The 19,442-nt window shown below is 41.2% G+C and overlaps 1 protein-coding gene and 1 pseudogene across 1 annotated transcript in view; both read left to right on the top strand.

The window, feature by feature from the left end:
- MYOM1 (myomesin 1) overlaps positions 1-19,442 on the top strand; it is a 143,520-nt gene that overhangs the window by 33,275 nt on the left and 90,803 nt on the right. Inside the window, exons 6-10 of the mRNA XM_029226169.1 lie at positions 9,409-9,501; positions 11,160-11,248; positions 11,360-11,422; positions 15,052-15,216; positions 17,290-17,451. Coding sequence (XP_029082002.1) covers positions 9,409-9,501; positions 11,160-11,248; positions 11,360-11,422; positions 15,052-15,216; positions 17,290-17,451 — 572 coding nt within the window. The remainder of the gene's footprint in view (positions 1-9,408; positions 9,502-11,159; positions 11,249-11,359; positions 11,423-15,051; positions 15,217-17,289; positions 17,452-19,442) is intronic.
- On the top strand, positions 6,731-8,239 carry LOC114897363 (annotated as a pseudogene).

Genomic DNA, 19,442 nt, shown 5'->3' with positions numbered 1-19,442 from the left:
AAAAAAATTCTCATCTTTCATGAATTAAAATGTACTACCAATAAACGAATCATTGGAGTCCTTAAGTAGATATATGTATTACACAGTGTCCTATCTCTGTTTTCCTGATTTTTAAACATCAGAGTTAAAGATGATTTTCAAAAGAATACAAAGTAATCTCTAGGAGGTAAATATTAATTTCTTAAGCATTTATTTATTCCGTTAAATACTCAGCAACTAGAATACAAACATGCCATGTACCACTGATGGTGTTACTAAGCCAGAGTAATAGGGTTCTACAAAGGCAGAGCTCTAATTCTGTTAGAGATTAAACTCCTTACATAGTGCTTTGTGGGCTGAAAAAGGAGTGATTTAAAAACAAACAAAAATAAGCAAATGAGTAAATATGTTGATGTTAAAAAAATAAAAACAAACAAAAAAGATTAAAACGCCACAGAAAAAATATGAGATGACTAAATTGTCAACCCGTAAAACTCCAGTCAAATTGGAAAATAGAAATACTGTCAGTTTTTGGGGTTTTTTTTTGGCTGCGTTGGGTCTTCGTTGCTGCATGCGGGCTTTCTCTAGTTGTGGCGAGCAGGGGCTACTCTTCGTTGCAGTGCACGGCCTTCTCATTGCGGTGGCTTCTCTTGTTGCAGAGCTCGGGTTCTAGGCACGTGGGCTTCAGTAGTTGTGGCACACGGGATCAGTAGTTGTGGCTCGCGGGCTGTAGAGTGCAGGCTCAGTAGTTGTGGCGCACGGGCTTAGTTGCTCTGTGGCATGTGGGATCTTCCCGGACCAGGGCTCGAACCCGTGTCCCCTTCATTGGCAGGTGGATTCTCAACCACTGTGCCACCAGGGAAGCCCATACTGTCAGTTTTTAGTTATCTTCACTAATGGGGCTGAGAAGAAGTATGATTGATCCGTCAAATCTTTCACCTTTAGCTTTGAAGTATTTATTTCCTTAACGTATGAATTTTATGGCCTAGGGGTTCATTTGAATCAAAAACAAAGGCACAGAGGCAAGATTTGTCTCAGGAACGATTGGGAGGCTGTTTGGGAGGCTGTCCGTTGACTGGAACAAACCTTCTCTAGTTCTCGTGACCCCTTTTGTGCTTGGAGAAGTCAAATCCATTCTGTATCAAGAATTCTCCCAGTAGGGACGGATCAGACCATTTCACAGAAAGTCCTGTTGCCTTGCAAGTCAACTGAGAAGTAAATATGAAAACAAAAGAACCAGTGGACCACTAAGAAAATAGTTCACCTTATTTAGCAAGCAAGATTTGCCCCTGCATAAAGCTGAAATTTGGACAATCAGCTAGCAGATAACTGAAAAATTGGCTGTGGCAATAACTAAGGTCAGATCCAGGTTTTGTGGGGCATAAGAGTTATACAATTTGAGGAGCACTTTTACAAAAAAGAATATAAAGTTAAGTCATATGCATTAGGCACAGAGCCTTATGGGGACGCATGCTGGTGAGAGACCCTGAAACTTGAGCTTCACTGGTTTCAAGGTAAATCCATCTCTGAGAGTAAACTTCCATGTAGGATTAATTATAGCTTGCTGGGTACGTTGCCTCTTTAAAAATAATCATGAAATGAAGCTCTAATTTACTTTGCAAGCTGCTGGTCCAGAGTGTGCGATCTTCAGTGAGCATCCTTCCCCTCAATGACCAGGGAATCCACGACCTAGCAAGAACCACGGTTGGTGGTGACTAATTTGCTGGCATTTATGCCTCTTTGGTACCCAGCTGCAGCTTCCTGGGCCTGACACTGAGTATGAGTATGAAAGAAATAATTGAGAATGACCTTACTGAGTAGAAGAAGGGAAAGTACAGAAATAAGTGTGTGATGCTGCTGCGGGCAGTTGTGATGCCTCTGCTTGAAGCCTTTAGCTCTCAAAGGCATGTGTGCCTGGGGCCTGGCTCCCTCAGACTCCTTTCCAAAGAGGGTTCAGTTCCAAGTTTCCACTGGGCACCCTCAGGTCATGGAAGCCCCTGAGGTCTAACAAATGATATCAACACACAGCAGCTGCTCTTTGGCCAACCCCGCGTACTGACTAAATCCGTTTGGATGGAATCCAGAGGGTAGCCAGGGAGCGCTCACTGACAGGCGCGCCCATCATTCATCAGGGCCCGGTGTGGAGGCGCTGAGCTCACTTTCCAAGCAGAAGGAAGCCTGTGGGCTTTGCGTCCAGTAGAAAAGTTAGCTGTAGATGACGCTGCTGCACCACCACAGTGAAGCAGGCCATCCCGAAGGAGGGCTTGTCAACAGAGAAGGAGAAATCTATATGTGGTGAAAAGCCAAAGCTGTTTTACTTAATAGGCTATATTTATATAATAACTTGTTTAATAGGCTATATATTGGTTTAAAAGGGGAGGAAAAACATTTATGTTTGTATCCATATTACTTGCATAAGGAAGCTCTGGAAGGCTATGTAAGAATCTAAGGAGAACAGTTAGCTGTGGGGAGGAGCTGGGCAGAAGGCAGACAGGTTTGAGGAAGGAGAATGTTTCCCGGGCACCCTGATATTTTCTGGTCCTTGAACCATATGCCTGTATTGCCCAGCCAAATTGTAAAAACTATGTGAAATGAGGGAGAAAAGTTCTCTTTAAGAGAAGGAGAGAATTGCATTAATTTTACACTTCTTTTTTTAAAAAAAGAGCCAGATTTAATTGCATTTCGAGCCCAAAGTCTAAATCAGTTTTTTCAACGGAAGCCTGGATTGTAATCTGCAGGGAGACGCACACAAACTCCCTGGAGCAATGTGTTAGTGAGGGTTAGTATTAGTCTAATGCTCACTCAATACCCAAGTTTTCAGATGTGTATGTGGTTACTGGGCTAGATCCTCACGCAAGACACTTAAAAATACATATTTGAAATTCTTCAGATTATCCCTGAAGTCATTGTCAAATAGACAAAGATATTTGTCATTAGGCATGATAAGAGTTCAAAACCTGGGAATAAAATAGTACGAGAAATGTATCTTAGGAAGAGTTCAGAGATTTGGAAAAGCCTTAATCTATTTTTGCAAATTATGTGAATTCACAAATTCCATGATAGAATCATGTATTGAATTTGTTTACAAGATTAGAGTTATTCACAATGTATTTAAATTTAGCAATTACTATCATATTATCTTAGGAAAACAGCCTGCTTTTAAAATAGTTAAAAATTATTTATAATTACTTCCCAGGTATAAGGGTTTGGGATTTTATTTTAGATTTTTCTTATTTATTTAAGTCCAAATTCTATGCTAATGGAATAGCTCTCTCTCAGCTAATTGGTTTTTAAAGTAACAGCTATTTATTCAAAACAGTAGGGTTGCATTCTAAGTAGCAACCGCACTCGTAGGGGTATTCAACATGAAAGGATCATTTTGGCAGGCATTATTTGCTGATAGAGAAAAGTTAGAGTGAAGCCCTTTTGTTTGACCATGCTTTACACTGCCAAAGAGCTTTCACTGTAATCCCTTCTTATCAAAGTCAGCCCAATATCCAAACAGACATTTGTTTGGAGGAATTAAGTGTGTATTTTATACACATACATGAAGAGTATTATTCTAGAAATACTTGTAACAGAAGCTCATTAACTAGTTCATAGACTCTACATGAAAATGATAAGGAAAATGGTGTACAGCTAAATGTTCACAGGAATTTCAGAAACCCTCTGACAAATAACCCCAGGGTGTAGATAACTCTCCAAAATTAGCCGGTGACTGACCAGTTTGGAATTTCATTTTCCAGAAGTAACAAACTGCGAAGCATATACAGAGCAGGCCTCAAATCCTACTTTTCTCCCCTGACTTGATGGTGAAGACAGCCAATCGCAAATGACTCTGAACCTGAGCGCCTAGCTAGGTGAATTCCTTGGAGAATAGAATTGAATCACTTCCTCATTTAATCCATGTCTGCAGCTTTAAAACAGATGCTTCTTACACTGACATTGGAGTTCCAGTGGAGAGAATGGAAGCTTCTCAAAGTGTGTGTGTGTGTGTGTGTGTGTGTGTGTGTGAGAGAGAGAGACAGAGACAGAGACAGAGAGACAGAGACAGAGAAGCCATGGCTGTTTAGCGGGGGGTGGGGGGAGGGGGGGGAAGGCATTGAGGTGCTAAGTCGGATTGGACAGAAGGACAAGGAAAGTGAAGAAAGCCTGGGAGCTGCAAATGCTGTTTTAATTCAAACTTTATAGAAATATGAACAACGTTTTTGGTCAGAAGCCAAATAGAGTGTCACTCAGTTGTTTGGTCAAGTAGCACCTGCCACACAGAACTGGGTGTCATATTTCTCTTCTTATATTAGAAGGAAATACTGAAAACACCACAGCAAAGGAGAAAACTGAGCAAGAGGGAGCTTCTGAGTCAAGTGTGAAATGACCTAAACCAATTCAGTCAGGAGGACATGCTGATTAACATGTTCTACCCTGTCATTCATCAAAGCAAGGAATGTTCCAGATTAGGAGCAGCCGCAGATTTCTTTTTACACGCCATCTCTGATCAAACAGTCCTGTCTGCCTGGAGCCCTGTGGGGAGACAGCTAACTGAGGCTGCTTCTGGGCTGTCAGAAACAGCTAGGGATGGCTCCCAAGGGTGGGGCAGAAGGCTGTGCCCCTACACCTGCTACACAGCTGAGATTCCTAAGCCAGTCCGCCCTCCCGTTTCACATCCTAGGGAACCGGGACACAAAGAGCCTCAACACACCTTCTTCACATGCACTTATTTTAAATTATCCATATCATGAAGGATGGATTTATCAGAACTCCGTTCCTTCGGCCCCAAATCAGGAAGCACAGTTAAATCTATGGTGTTACCCAATAACTCTTTTCAATCCAATTTAGCAAACACTGAGTGCCTAATATTTGCCTGTGATGTCTACTTCCTTGAGAGTGGCAATAGAAGTAAGTAGGGATCAGACACAATCCCCAGCTTCAAGGCACGCACACCTTAGTAGAAGTGACACTTGTCCAACCATAATTTGATAAATGTTATATATTTCCATTTGAACCAAGTAACACCAATGCGGACAGGCAGGAATGATATTGTATGGGATTTCAAGGGAGAGATTATTGAAGAAGTGACATTTGATCAGAGCCTTGAGGGACGAGTTGGGATTTTGCTAGGTGGAGAAGGAGAATGGTACATTTTTTAAAGTATAAAAAATGATGCATTTTAGGGACATAGGGTGCACGTGTGTGTGTGTGTGTGTGTGTGTGTGTGTGTATGAGTGTATGAGTGTACAAGCTGGGAAGAGGTAGGGACTGGCTGAAGATTATTTCCTTTCTTTCTCTCCCTTTCCACAACTTTCCCTGCTCCAAAACCTCCTTATAACCATGTCCAGAAATCTGAAGAAATAAAATGCAGCTAAATAGAGAACAGCTGGAAAGTGGAAGCATCCCATGTTGTCAGGAGCCAGACTGCCTGGGTGCAAACCCCAGATCTGCTGTTCTAGCCGTGAGAGCCGGGGCAAGACACTTAACCTCTCCATGCCTGGGTTTCTTCATCTGGAAAATGCTACTACTTTACTATGTTAAAAGTAGTACCATCTCGTGCGGTTGTTGTGAGGATTGAATTTAAAGCACTTGCCTGGCTCACAGTAAAAACTCTGTGTCCGTTATTGTTATTAGCGTTATTTGCGATGTCTGCACAAGTGAAGTGGGGTGTCCTAAAGGGAATCAAATGAAGTCCAGCTCCTCTTTGGGACAGAAAATGGCTTAAGCAGAAAAGCCTGGTCAAGCACCATAGCCACTAGCTACTGAGAACCTGAGGACGTGGTGAAGAAGGTGCCCCTTGCAGACTCAGGAGACAGTGTCTCAGGAGGGGCCCCTCCATGGAGCGCCAGCCTCTCAAGGGGCTTCACCAAGGATGGCCAGTCAGAGAAAGGGAATCTTTCAGCTCCTATTTGTCAGTAGTTTTCTTTCATGATTGATATTTTAAGTTCTTCCAAGAGGAGAGCTATGCTTGCTCACAAAAGAGTAAAACAAATATAATGAGCTTTCAATGCAATGACAAGGTTTTGAACAACATGCAAGAATGTTAGTGGGAAGAATGTTTTGCTTTCATCCTACACAGACAGCCAACAAAAAAACCACTCAAAGCCTTCCTCTCTGTTGTGTCAACAATAGGCAAGTTTTTGTTTTCTTTTTTTTTAGATCTTCTATTGAAGTATCATATGCACATTAAAAAGTGCGTATCACATATAAATGTAGAACTCTGATGAATTTTTGTAGACTGCATACATGCAGGTAACCAGCACCTAAATCAAGAAACCAAACAATTTCAGTACCCAGGATGTCTCCTTAATCCCCCCTGCCCCGCTCCGGGGGGATCACTCTCCTGACTTCTAGCAGCATTAATTAGTCTTTTCTGGTTTTGTATTTTACGTAAAAGCAATCATGATACTCTTTTGTGTCTGGCTCTTTTCACTCAACATTACACACGCAAGATTCAACCACATTGCTGTGAATGGCCAACTTCTTGAACATAATTTTTGTAATGGAGGAGAGGAAAGCACATTCATCAAGAAGTTTTAGGCGAGAAGCAGCCTAGGAGCCAGCCTGCAACCTGTTGGGGAGGCTCTTGTAGCCACAGCCGCCAGAGCATCCGCGGCCACAGACACCTCCGGAGGGATCCAGTTGGGGAGGAAGCGGAGGTGTCGCTGGCCCCGGCCTGCGCCTGGACACTCAAGGGGGACTACAGGTTATGGGTGCTACATGTGTGCTCTCAGAGCAGCAATGTGAGGAAGCTTGAAGTGGGATGGCAGGATGGCCTCATCCTTTTGACAGTAACTCCAGTGATCCAGAGAACTGGGATCGGAAATTGAATAGTAGACATCGTAAACTTTATAAACATTCAAGTACTCCCCCACATGTTGCCAAAGGAGTTGTTGCCCACACCAAAATGAGTCTACATGGTGACTTGATCTCTCTCAACGAGAGATCAAGAGATAGACGAAGATCAAGTGGATCACAAGATTCGTCTTGCGAAAGAACAGAATCTCAGCTCACTCCTTGTATTAGAAATGTTACTTCAACACGACAGCATCATGTTGAACGTGAAAAAGATCACAGTTCCTCTCGTCCAAGCAGTCCTCATCCTCAAAAAGCATCTCCAAATGGTTCCAGGAGCAGTGCTGGGAACAGCAGCAGAAACAGTAGTCAGTCAAGTTCAGATGGTAGCTGTAAGAAATCTGGGGAAATGGTGTTTGTGTATGAAAATGCAAAAGAAGGAGGTCGGAATGTAAGAACGTCAGAACGAGTGACACTAATAGTGGATAACACTAAATTTTTGTAGACCCATCCATTTTTACTGTTCAGCCATACGCAGTGCTGGGCAGGATGTTTGGGTCTGGCAGAGAACATAACTCTACATGTCCCAGCGAGAAGGGAGAGTATGAGGTGGCAGAGGGGATTGGCTCTACTGTGTTTCGAGCTATTCTGGATTACTATAAAACAGGAATAATCCATTGTCCCGATGGCATATCTATTCCTGAACTGAGAGAACCATGCGACTCTCTTTGTATCTCTTTTGAATATAGTACTATTAAATGTAGAGATCTCAGTGCCCTAATGCATGAGTTATCAAATGATGGTGCCCATAGACAGTTCGAATTTTACCTGGAAGAAATGACTCTGCCTCTCATGGTAGCTAGTGCCCAGAGTGGGGAACGTGAATGCCACATAGTGGTGCTTACAGGTGATGATGTGGTTGATTGGGATGAAGAGTATCCACCACAGATGGGAGAATAATATTCACAAATTATTTATAGCACAAAATTATAGAGATTTTTCAAGTACATTGAAAACAGAGTTGTGGCCAAATCAGTTTTGACGGAGAGGGGTCTTAAGAAGATTGGATTGGGAATAAAAGAAAATAAAATAATAAAATAAAACCTACAAAGAAAAAAGTAAAAGAAAAGGCCTGGGGGCTGCCCAGAAGTGATTTACAACTATGTCCAAAGACCCTTTATTCGAATGTCTTGGGAGAAGGAAGAAGGAAAGAGCCAGTGTGTAGACTTTCAGTGTGTAAAAAGTAAATCTATCACCAACGTTGCAGCAGCTGCAGCTGACATTCCCCAGGACCAGCTGGTGGTCATGCACCCAACTCCTCAAGTGGATGAGCTCGATAGTTTCCCTATCCATCCCCCTTCTAGCAGCAATGACCTCGATCCTGACGCACAGAATCCGATGCTGTGATGGTGATGTTCCTGGAAACCATAGCGTGCTGCTCTTCACAGTGACGCTGCGCTCTTCTCATCCTGCACTGCGAGGCCGCTCTCTTCATTGTGAGATGCACAGAACAGTGTTTAGGATATTGCAGTGTAAACTTTTTTAAAGACCATGGTTTTTAAAATGGCTGGATGGCTGAATGGTTTTTTTGTTTGCTTGTTTGGTTGGTTGTTTTTTTTGCGGTACGCGGGCCCCTCACTGTTGTGGCCTCTCCCGCTGCGGAGCACAGGCTCCGGACGCGCAGGCTCAGCGGCCATGGCTCACGGGCCCAGCCGCTCCGCGGCATGTGGGATCTTCCCGGACCGGGGCACGAACCCGCGTCCCCTGCATCGGCAGGCGGACTCAACCACTGAGCCACCAGGGAAGCCCTGAATGTTTTTTTAAATGACTACAACTCTAGCATCTTGAGGTTCCAGTTATATAAATGTATTGGTTTACCAGTAGGTTTGTGAAATTGGTTCTTTGTATGGGGGAACAGTCCTTTTTCACACATCTAGATCTTTTCAGAAGTGGTGGAAATTGGCAGCTAGGGTACTTTCAGTCTAGATTGATATTCATCACACCCCAGGTAAAATGTAGAATATTATGTAGTTGCACTTTATATATGGTGGTTAAGTGGAACTGTTCAAGCCATTTTAATAATTGTGATGCACAATATAATCTAAATAAGTGCTTCTATCAAAGTATTCTTTCAGTAAAATGTGTATAGCTTGCTGCCCATGATGAGCAAAAACTGAGTATCATTGGGCTTATTTGAATGATTAGGATGAGATTCCATGGCCATATCTTATCAGTTATCTCCAGTGCCGTTTTCATCCTTTTCAAGTGAGTCACATGCAGGGAGTGTGAACTTCAGGTGGTTTATTATCCAGTCTGCCTTACCCTTAATCTGTTCACAGATATTTATTCACTAATGATTTTTTTCGAGTTATGGGATAGGAAAATGAAGTGTTTGCTCTTCATTTACTAAATGATTGTAAACTCATTTTTCATCAAAATAAAATTCCATTGTTTTAATGTTAAGAAAAAGAAGTTTTATAATATTTATAATGTGTTTTATTTGCATTTATTGAACAGACCCCACTACCGACCTCAGTGCTGTGTTTACGGGTGTTCCTTCAAGAACAACAGTTGTGTGTGTGTTGCTTTTAATCATGAATCTATTTACACCTCAACTTACTTCACCTTGTTTCCATTGTCTCATAGGTATAAAAACCAGGTGCCAATAGACGTCCATGCAAACCCTGGAAAGTATATTATCGAAAGCCGATATGGAATGCACACTCTGGAGATAAACGCGTAAGAGACATCAGGGTCTGTGTGTGTTGCCCAGCAATTGCTTAGGGTGGCAATTTGCGCTCCAGTTAACGACTGTCCCCTTTTCCTCCCAATGCAGCGCGATCAGGATGGGGGACAGTCCCATACGTTGCTTCTTGGTGCACACCAAAGAGCGATAAGCATGACACTCTTACCAAGCCCACGTTACCTCCCAAAGTGATCTTACTTGAATTTAGTCAAAGACGACGAGGAAAAATTCATTTGTATCTATTTATCCTTTTATATACTGGAGAGATTTTCTTAGACATTAGTAAGAAAATAAGTTACATAAATAGGCATTTATATTCAGTTATCCTTTCAGAGTTCCAAATCTATGCCATCACTATACACTTTTGCCTTTAATCAGTAAAGGCCAATGAAGTTTGGGGTGGGTGACATTGAAAGTAAGCTGTACTTAGAGAAATTGTTCTTTCCTTCAGCTCACCAGGAACTGTGGGAAACTATGTGCCCACCCTGTCAGCCTGTAGATGGACGCAGAGCCTGACATTGGGATGTTTATAAAGCAAAATCAGAAGCAAAATTTGAAAGCAGAATCCACATCAAAATTTCCAAGTTTTCAAAGGTTTATCATGTCTCCTAATGTGGTCTTGAAATCCAAGCCTAGTTATGTGGATGGAAAAGTTAAACAAGCTGCCAGCATTTTCGGTTCAAATAAAACCATGACATGCTGAGATGTCAAAGTAAAAATAAATTACGTCATTCTGATCTCAAGAGATTCATAGCCTTCTCAGGTCAGAGCAGTTGACACAGGTGATGCTGGGCTTCAAGCAGATTCAAGCAGAAAGAACCCTGGGACTCTGGGGCTTTTGCTAAGCATTGACCCCTTCCTAAAGTTACATCCATTCTGCCAGTCGGAGATTCTACTGAGGTGGCAGTGAGCTATGTGGTTGCTTTATAATTAAATAGCTATGGGAAAGGCAACTGTATTGACCCTCCTGGGGTTCTATTGATGTCTGTAGATTTCAACAAGAATTAAGATATTGCAAATGAAACTAAACCCAGAGGAACAATGAAGAACACGAACACTGGCAGTGATAAGACACAGAACAGCCTTCTTTGAAATCTTAGCCTGTTCATCTCTGTGTGAGATCCTTCTCTCTCTACTCCATTAACAGCATCCCAATTTCTGCATTATAACTTAGAGGAACTTCCAAATGGCACTTCTTGTGTTGTTCTGTGGGCCTGAACCTTAGCAGAATTGAAAGTTAAACAACTTATTTGTACTTTGAGGCTAGAGCACATTAGACTAACCGGGATCCGTTTTGTGGCTCAGGGAGTCTGTGGGCGTCTATAAGGAGAGGCTATTTCTTTGTCTTTTCATCACCCTGTAGCCCCCCAGACTGAAACCCACCCTGAGGGAGTCAGTGATTTGCCCTGTGGCTTGTTAGCAGAGATCCTTGATGAAACAGCTAGCAATTACATCGGCCTTCCGTGTCTGAGGAGGCGGAACCCGCAGATACTGAGGGCCGACTATTTTACACCATTTTACTTCAGGGACTTGAGCATCCACGGATTTTAGTATCCATGGGGGTCCTGGAACCAATCTCTCACGGATGCTGAGTGGCGACTGTACCAGGAGTGTCACTGCACTGGGCACTCATTTCCATCTGTTCTTTCAGATGTGATTTTGAAGACACCGCTCAGTACCGGGCCTCGGCGATGAATGTTAAAGGAGAGCTTTCAGCATATGCTTCGGTTGTGGTAAAGAGTAGGTTTGCTGAACTTGTTTTATTCAAAGTGTATTTAAAAAAAAATTATTCTCACTGCTAAAAAATAAAGTCAAGGAACAGTTGGCATGCTTTTCTGCTTTCTCTTCTAGGATATAAGGGAGAGTTTGATGAGACCCGCTTCCATGCGGGGGCCTCCACCTTGCCCCTCAGCTGTAAGTTTAAAAGCATATTTGCTGTGTCATCTCTGTACAATACTGCATAATAAGCTGTTCCATAATGCTGAAATAAATACATAGTCTATATTATAATATATGCTAGTATGTGTGTAATACTACCTGTGATTGGTTTTATTTTTTCAGATTCTTTGGTTACTATATTCTCTTTCTGCATATAATTGCTTTGTTCTGGTTTTATAAATGCCCAGATGTGACAGGCTAAAAATGGTTTTAAGTCTTAAAAGCATTTAAAATGCTTTTAAGTCTTTCTGTGTTTAAATTGAGAAAGATCATTACACAAATCTGTGCAGATTGATTTAACCACACACACACACACACACACACACACAGACGCACACACACACACACACAGTCTGGACTATATCAGAGCAGTTTTACTCATTTTTAAATATCTAGTTCAGTATCAACTCCTTGAGAAATCCATGTCTGACCCCACTGCCACCCCAGGCCCCACCCACTCAGGGTTCGGTGCCCCCAGTGAAGCTGTGGCACCTTCATAAGAGCATCTATCTCACTGGACACTGTTAACTGTTCTCTCCCACTGACCCATGAGACACTTGAAGGCAAGGCTGGACCTTTTATCTTTAAACCCCAGCACCTGATGTAGAGTAGTATTTGATGATGAATGAATAAATACATTAATTTATGAAATGCAATTTAATGAGGTCTAAATGTGGTTTAATAACAAATTATTAACAATATTCTGATCCATAGTAATTTGTAAATTTGTGAACTTCAATCATTTCATCTATATCAGAACTTCTTTTCATGGGTGGCAATAAAAGTAAAATCCTTATTGTTGTTCAAGTAATTGGATGCTTACACTGTTCAGACTGAAAACAGTAGTCAAGCCCCAACTTCTTATTTTCCAAACATTAAAAAATAAGTGGTAGTTTTAAAAATGTTTGATGAAAATACTTTCCCATGGTTCAATTTTTCACCTAACTAATTAGTTTGATGTCTATAGATGACCTACTCCATCGACTTCATGGAATGGCTCCTAATTTTAACATTCTAAATTGTAATCATTGGTATCAATCACCTGGGCAAGAGGGGATGATGGGTGAGAGTGAAGAAGGAACACATCCCAAATCATGTCCTTCTCTATCATTTGATTTATATTGAGATAGAATAACTGGGAAATTTGAAACTATGACTTATCCCCAATGTCCCCAAGATTGGCCTATTAGTCGTTCTACAATCCTCCACACGTATCCTGTTCAGTCCCACTTCTATATCATCATCCATGTTTTTTCCATTCCCCTCTTCTCCATCAAGCCAAAGTCTGAAAGCCCAGCTCAATCTAACCTCTCTGACTTCTTAATCTTTCAGAGCCTCCTCTGGCTCCTGAACTGAGTGCAGTTGTTCCCAACATAGAGAACGGAGGGCTCTTATTCATTAATTCAACTAGTATTTATTGAACATCTACCATGTGCCAGGTACCAGTTTAGGTGGTTGGAATATGCTGGTAAATATCATGGATAAAGCTCCCTGCCCTTGGTTCTGCTCTAGTAGTTAATATGTATTGATCAGTTGTGCCAGACTCCGTACTAGGACATTTTTTTTTTTTTTTTGAGCTGGGAGACAGCACCGCCAGCTTTACTGGTGATTTGCAGTTTTGTTTTGTTTTTTTTGGTTGCTCCGTGCGGCATGTGGGATCTTAATTCCCTGACCAGGGATCGAACCCATGCCCCCTACAGTGGAAGCTCAGAGTCTTAACTACTGAACCTCCGGGGAAGTCCCCTAGGACATTTTTTATATGCATTGATTCATTTAATGCTCTCCAAAGCTTATGAACTGGGTGCCTTTTTATCTGTGCTATGCAGATGAGGAAACAATTTAGAGAGATTAAATCATGGGTCAAGACCACGCATAATGGTAGAATAGCGACTTGTAACCTGGTCTTTCTAATACCAACCATATTCTAAATCAGGGATTGGCAAACATTTTCTGTAAAGGACTAGATTGTAAATAGTTTAGGCTGTGTGGGTCTGTGTCACAACTATTCCACTCTATCACTGTTACACAAAAGCAGCCATCGGCAATAGATAGATGAATGAGCATGGCTGTATCCAGATAAAACCTTATTTATGAACACTGAAATTTGAATTTCCTATGACTTCTCCCATGTCACAAAATATTATCCTTCTTTTGATTTTTTTCAGCCATTAAAAAAGTTAAAAACCATTCTTCATGGTACAAAACAGGAGGCAACCCAGAGTTGGCTCACAGATATGCCAACCCCTGACCTAAACCAGGCCCTCCCTATAACCCTTATCTCTACTCCCTGAGGCAGCTTTGGAACCAGCCCAACTTCCCAATAAACAAGATCTGTTCAAGTTGTTTTGTGTTTTGATCTCAGTGGGACATCATCATATAAAAATGGGGCAGATGGGGCACACGCTTCAAAGAGAAGTCATTTCCCTGTTGGTGAGTGGTTGCCTGGGGACACACAAAGTCAAGCCAACCCCATGTATTGGTTGAGAGCACAGGCTCTGGAAACAGCCTGCCAGTGTAAATCCTGGGTCTGCAGGGTGCATATGGGCAGTTATTTAGTCTCCTTGTGCTGCTGTTTTCTCATCGATAACATGGGAATAATAATGGTACTTACCTGATAGGGTTATTATGAGGCTTAATTGAGTTGATAGATATTAAACACTTGGAACAATACTTGGCACAAGGTGAACTCAATAAATGTTAGCTTGCATTTTCAAATTAATTCGAAGAGGTCTTAGGAAGAGAATTGAAATAGGAGAAAAAGGGCCTAAGTTTTAGAGTTGGGCAGTTTATACATTTGAATTTCAGTTTCACACATGATGCCTTTGAAACCTTTGCGTTAGCTATATATATTTGTGAACTTCTATATCCCCACCTGAAAGAGAGGAAAAACTAGTAACTATGCCATGGAGTTTTTGCAAGGATTAGATGACATGTCAAATGTGAAGTTCCTGGCATGCAGGAAGCCATCAAAAAATAGTCATTATTTTCCCAGGCCCTTTCCTTTGAGAAAAGAGAAATTAAAACCTAGGAGAGTTTATGGTGCAGGTATTGACTCAATCTATAAATAAGATATTTCTAAGAATGGTATTTTAAACTTTGTTTTCTCCCATTGATATTTCTTGTATTTTTTTAACCCAGATCATCAAAGAATCTGAAGCCACTTACTAAAAAACTCTATTTTTATGAGAAATCGATATGGCTATTTGTTCCAAGAGTACAAGCAGTAAAGTTTAAATGAACTCAGAATCTAACATTTTAATGTGCATATATTGCAGCTATATTTAAGTCGAAGCTAAATGTGGTGTTCATTTACATTTTATGTAAGGCGTTAAACCTGACCTTTTCAATTCTATTACTTATAATAGTAAAAATAAGCATTTAGCTTATCTGACCAATGAAGCAAGAATTTCCATACACAGAATTTCCATTTCAATATAATGATATATGTGAATATGCTACATACTTCTTTTATAAGACTTAATTTTTGCCCAGATAAGTCACTTGATAGGTTTGTTGTGATTGCTTTCTGCCTGTGCTTATTAAAATGCTTGTGTCTCTTTGATGACAAAAAGTAAATTACTGATGTTTGTTTTTGTTGTGCCCAGTTGCTGTGACCCCTTACGGTTATGCGTCCAAGTTTGAGATCCACTTTGATGACAAGTTTGATGTGTCTTTCGGGAGAGAAGGCGAGACGATGAGTCTAGGCTGCCGTGTAGTTATCACTCCTGAAATTAAACATTTCCAGCCGGAGATCCAGTGGTACCGAAATGGTGAGCCTTACTAATGAATTCTCACTAGGTTATTATTTGCAGAAGGTCACAGCCCAGGCTTGGCCCCAGAGCATGAATGTCCATAAGACTGCAGTTCTCTTTATCAGAGCTGGCAGAATCTGAACGTTAGAGGACATAACCTTTTGGATGTTACAAAAGCTTTTACACATATATCAGAGTAGCAGAACTTTCGCAATATATTTGTGGAGATTATAATTTCTTATCACCAAGTAACATAGGGAAAGGATTACAAAAAATTGTATTCTCATTTTGCAAGGTGGATGTATATTCATTTTCTAAGTTAATTTTATTTGGTAAAATAAAGCGGAGTCCAGTGAAGTCCAATGGGACTATGGAGCAGGCGCACTGGTCCCCAGGCACGGTGGGTGGTGGTCAGCATGCTCACCATGCAGTTGGCCTGAACTTCAGTGCATGTGTGGGCACCGGGCAGTCTGGGCCATCCCAAGACCATGGCTGAGACCAGGACCTGGGTCCAGAGTGAAACCAGTCACGGCAGCAGCAGCAGCAACATTGCTGGATGGCGTGGCCCTAGAGGAGAGGAGGGGTCCCACGTGGGGCAGTGTGGGCGCCCACCGTGGGAGCCGAGATTGCCCGTCCGCCCCCAGAATGCATATTTGTGGGATCTGCACAGATATGAGCTTCCTCGCCTGAGCACCGTGACAGGAACTGCCAGCAATCACGCAGTAAACTTTGTCCGTAAGTTATTATAAAATAAAAGCATGTACATAGACATTGCAGTAAGGCACATAAGGCAGTTAGTATTCTTCAGAGTTTAGACTCTCTGGTTATGAAAACTGCCACAACATTGCAAAGCAAACATTCACAGGCTTGGAAATAAAAATTAAGTTTAAAGATTGTCACATTCAATGAAAAAGAATACTATTTTCATACGAAACTTTAGATGAAGCAGTTATTAACAAGAAAGATAATTTTTAAATTAAAATTTCCTCATAATCAAAGATACAGTGAGAGAATGCATAAACAGGCATTTGAATTATATACAAATCATGAAGTCATTTTCAGTTTTTTGTATGACCACAAGTTACAGGACTTGTAAGAGAAAACATTAGGATGCAATTATGTAAATTTACATTTAAAATTAAATTCAGACTTACATGAAACTATTTGTATAAAGAGTTAAATCTTTTTAGAAAAAATTGTTCCTCAAGAATTGTCAGCTCTGATTCACTTTGTTATAAAGCAGAAACTAACACACCATTGTAAAGCAATTATACTCCAATAAAGATGTTTAAAAAAAAAAAAAGAATCGTCAGCTCTAGAGTACTAAAATTTATATTTTGAAATAGTTTATCATAAGATTAACCCAATGTTAACTTTATAGCACCATAACCATATAATACTATAACGTATAAAGCTGTATATTACTATGACTATGTAATACTCTTAACAGCTGCATTAATAGTTTCATCAGCAGAAAGATCCTTCTTAAAATAAAAAAAATCAAAACTAATTTATGATCTTGCATTTGCAAAGAGTGACTGATGTTGCTTTCAGTTATATCAATTTAGAATGAAGTTACTAAAAATAACTGAATTTGCAGAAAAGTAAGTAAAAAATATCGTATTATCAATCAGCGTATCACATTAATAAAGTATTATTTTTGTATGTAAAATTATGGCATGAAAATATTAGTTTTTGCAATTTGTATTACCCTAATATGTTTTATAAGTAATAAACTATTTTTAGAGGACAAAGCCTTATATTTTAGTACCTTGACTGTGTTTTTTTCCTCTGCTTTTTGAGCAAGGGGTCTTGTAATTTCATTTTGCACTGGGACCTGCAGATTATGTATCTGGCCCTGGTCCCCTCACTTCTGCTCTAACATTTTAACCAATATAAACATGGCAGAATGACTCAAAGCCCTACAGACGTCCTCTAATATTCAGATAGCTTTCAATATAGAAGAAGAGGAATAGAGAGAGAGAGAGAGAGAGAGAGAGAGAATTGGGGGGAGGGAAGAGTGGAGGGGAAGGAGGAAGAAGAGAGTAATAGAGAAAGAAATCAGTTAATTTGCTTACTTTTGTTCCCCAGGGGCTCCTGTTTCTCCATCAAAATGGGTGCAAACACACTGGAGTGGCGATCGGGCAACACTAACATTTTCTCATCTCAACAAGGAAGATGAAGGTCTCTATACAATCCATGTACGAATGGGAGAATATTATGAACAATACAGCGCTTACGTCTTTGTTCGAGGTAAGACCTAGCAAAAAGCAGAACATCTGAGAATATTTAAAACACCGAGGCCATGTCAATCTATCCAAACATATTTTTGGTAAAGATGAAAGAGCCAATGTAAAAATTTAACCCTGAAGGCACCAGTTGGAATGGAAGGTGACCAGTTTCCAGACTATGTTACTGTCAGTACTCTCATGTCAGTACTTCCCTCATCTTCAATGAGCCTCCAGAGCAGTGCTCTGTAGGTGTCCGAGTAGAGAGGCTAGATCCTAGTGATGCAAAAAGCCGTCTCAGTTTGAAGAAGCTACAATAAAAGAGTGATGGGGACTCACTCTTGAATATCTGTTTTGGAGAGCAAATTTATTACTTCATTCTAGGCCTTTTCTTTATAGCTTTAGTTTTAATGAACTAGGAAACAAGATGCTACAACTGAATCCTTAAGACAAACTATAACTGTTGGTTTTAGGAGGCTTTCTTTTTTCAACGACGTCTCTAACAGGTCAGACATGTACAAGTGGGAATGTTATTTCTACATGAGATACTAGCACATCTGGAAGACGATGAACACTTCCAGGCCACAAAGGCAGTGCTCTGTGTTCTTTTACGTGATGGTCAGTCAGGTGTGTCCACACGAGGAGACAGAGGAGGGGCTCAGGAAAAGAGTGTATTATACTCATAGGTCCTAGAGAACCACCCAGGGCCGCATGGGGAAGCAAAGGCACTACTGGTTGGTCAGGAGGCAGAAGAGGCAGAGGGAGAGCTTAGACCGCAGTCTGTATTGGAGTTCCCGTGGAAAAGGCATGGCAGGGCGGGGTAAACAGTTCAGGATTGGCTGGTGTGAACAACTTCAGCAGACCCTAAGCTACAGGGGTCGTGCTTAGTTGTCTGGTCCCTGGTGCTGAGATGATTAAGGCAGAGGAATATTTCCTCCTGGGGTACACGGGCCAGATGGAGGAGGTGAGCTCTGGACGGGTTAAAATTGGCTAGCCCCCGGAGATGGGGGCAGAAAATCTCTCACCACCCAGAAAGGCTTTTAAGATGTCAAAACGTCACAATATACAGAAAATAAACATATAAACAATACAAGTAGACTTGCTAATTTTTTATCTCTTGTGCATTAAATAGAACCATAAACTCCTAGGTGTTTTGATGAGGGTGGAAATTTAGAGGTCATGTAGGTGTCCTTAACTGGGGTCCACAGACTCCCAAGGGGTCTGTGATTATAACTGTACTTCAGTATAATTAGTTTCTTTGGTAAGCTCATGTATTTTATTTTATTTTATGCATTTAAAAACATTGTTCTGAGAAGGGCCCTCTAGGTTTTCTTTACCACTTTGCCAAAGGAGTCTAAGGCACACAAAAGTGTTAGGATTCCCCTTAATTTTTTTTAAAATAAATTTATTTATTTACTTATTTATTTTTTATTTTTGGCTGCATTGGGTCTTCGTTGCTGCGCGCGGGCTTCAGTAGTTGTGCCACACAGCCTCAGCAGTTGTGGTGCACAGGCTTATTTGCTCCGCAGCATGTGGGATCTTCCTGGACCAGGGCTCAAACCCATGTCCCCTGCATTGGCAGGCGGGTTCTTAACCACTGCACCACCAGGGAAATTCCTCCCCTTAATTTTAAGATGCAAAAACTAAAGCTCAGGAACGTAACATGATTTACCAAAAGCCTCACAGAAGCAGAAGTGGGACTAGGATACAGGCCTTCTGATGGCTGACCCAGGATTTTAATTAGGGAATAGGTTAAGCTGCTGAAATGAAATTTTTTAAAAAAGTTTATTTCTGTCCTATGTCCATCAATCCAGAGGTAGGAAGGGGGTCCAGGTGGTTCTGCTCAACTCAGTCATTCAGAGTCCTGGCTCCCATCTGTGTTGTTGCTCCACTGCCCCCATGGTGCTGTCTTGTGTTGCCGTTCCAGCCTGTGGGAAGGGCAGAGATGCAGGGACGCACACATCACTTCTGCATGATGAACACTACCACACATCCACAGGGAGGGAAGCTGGGCAA

This window comes from Monodon monoceros, unplaced genomic scaffold (genome assembly GCF_005190385.1).
Source record: "Monodon monoceros isolate NGI ecotype Baffin Bay Population unplaced genomic scaffold, NGI_Narwhal_1 Super_Scaffold_1, whole genome shotgun sequence".
In the NCBI taxonomy this organism is placed as follows: Eukaryota; Metazoa; Chordata; class Mammalia; order Artiodactyla; family Monodontidae; genus Monodon; species Monodon monoceros.
This window is presented reverse-complemented; position numbering and strand designations above follow the sequence as displayed.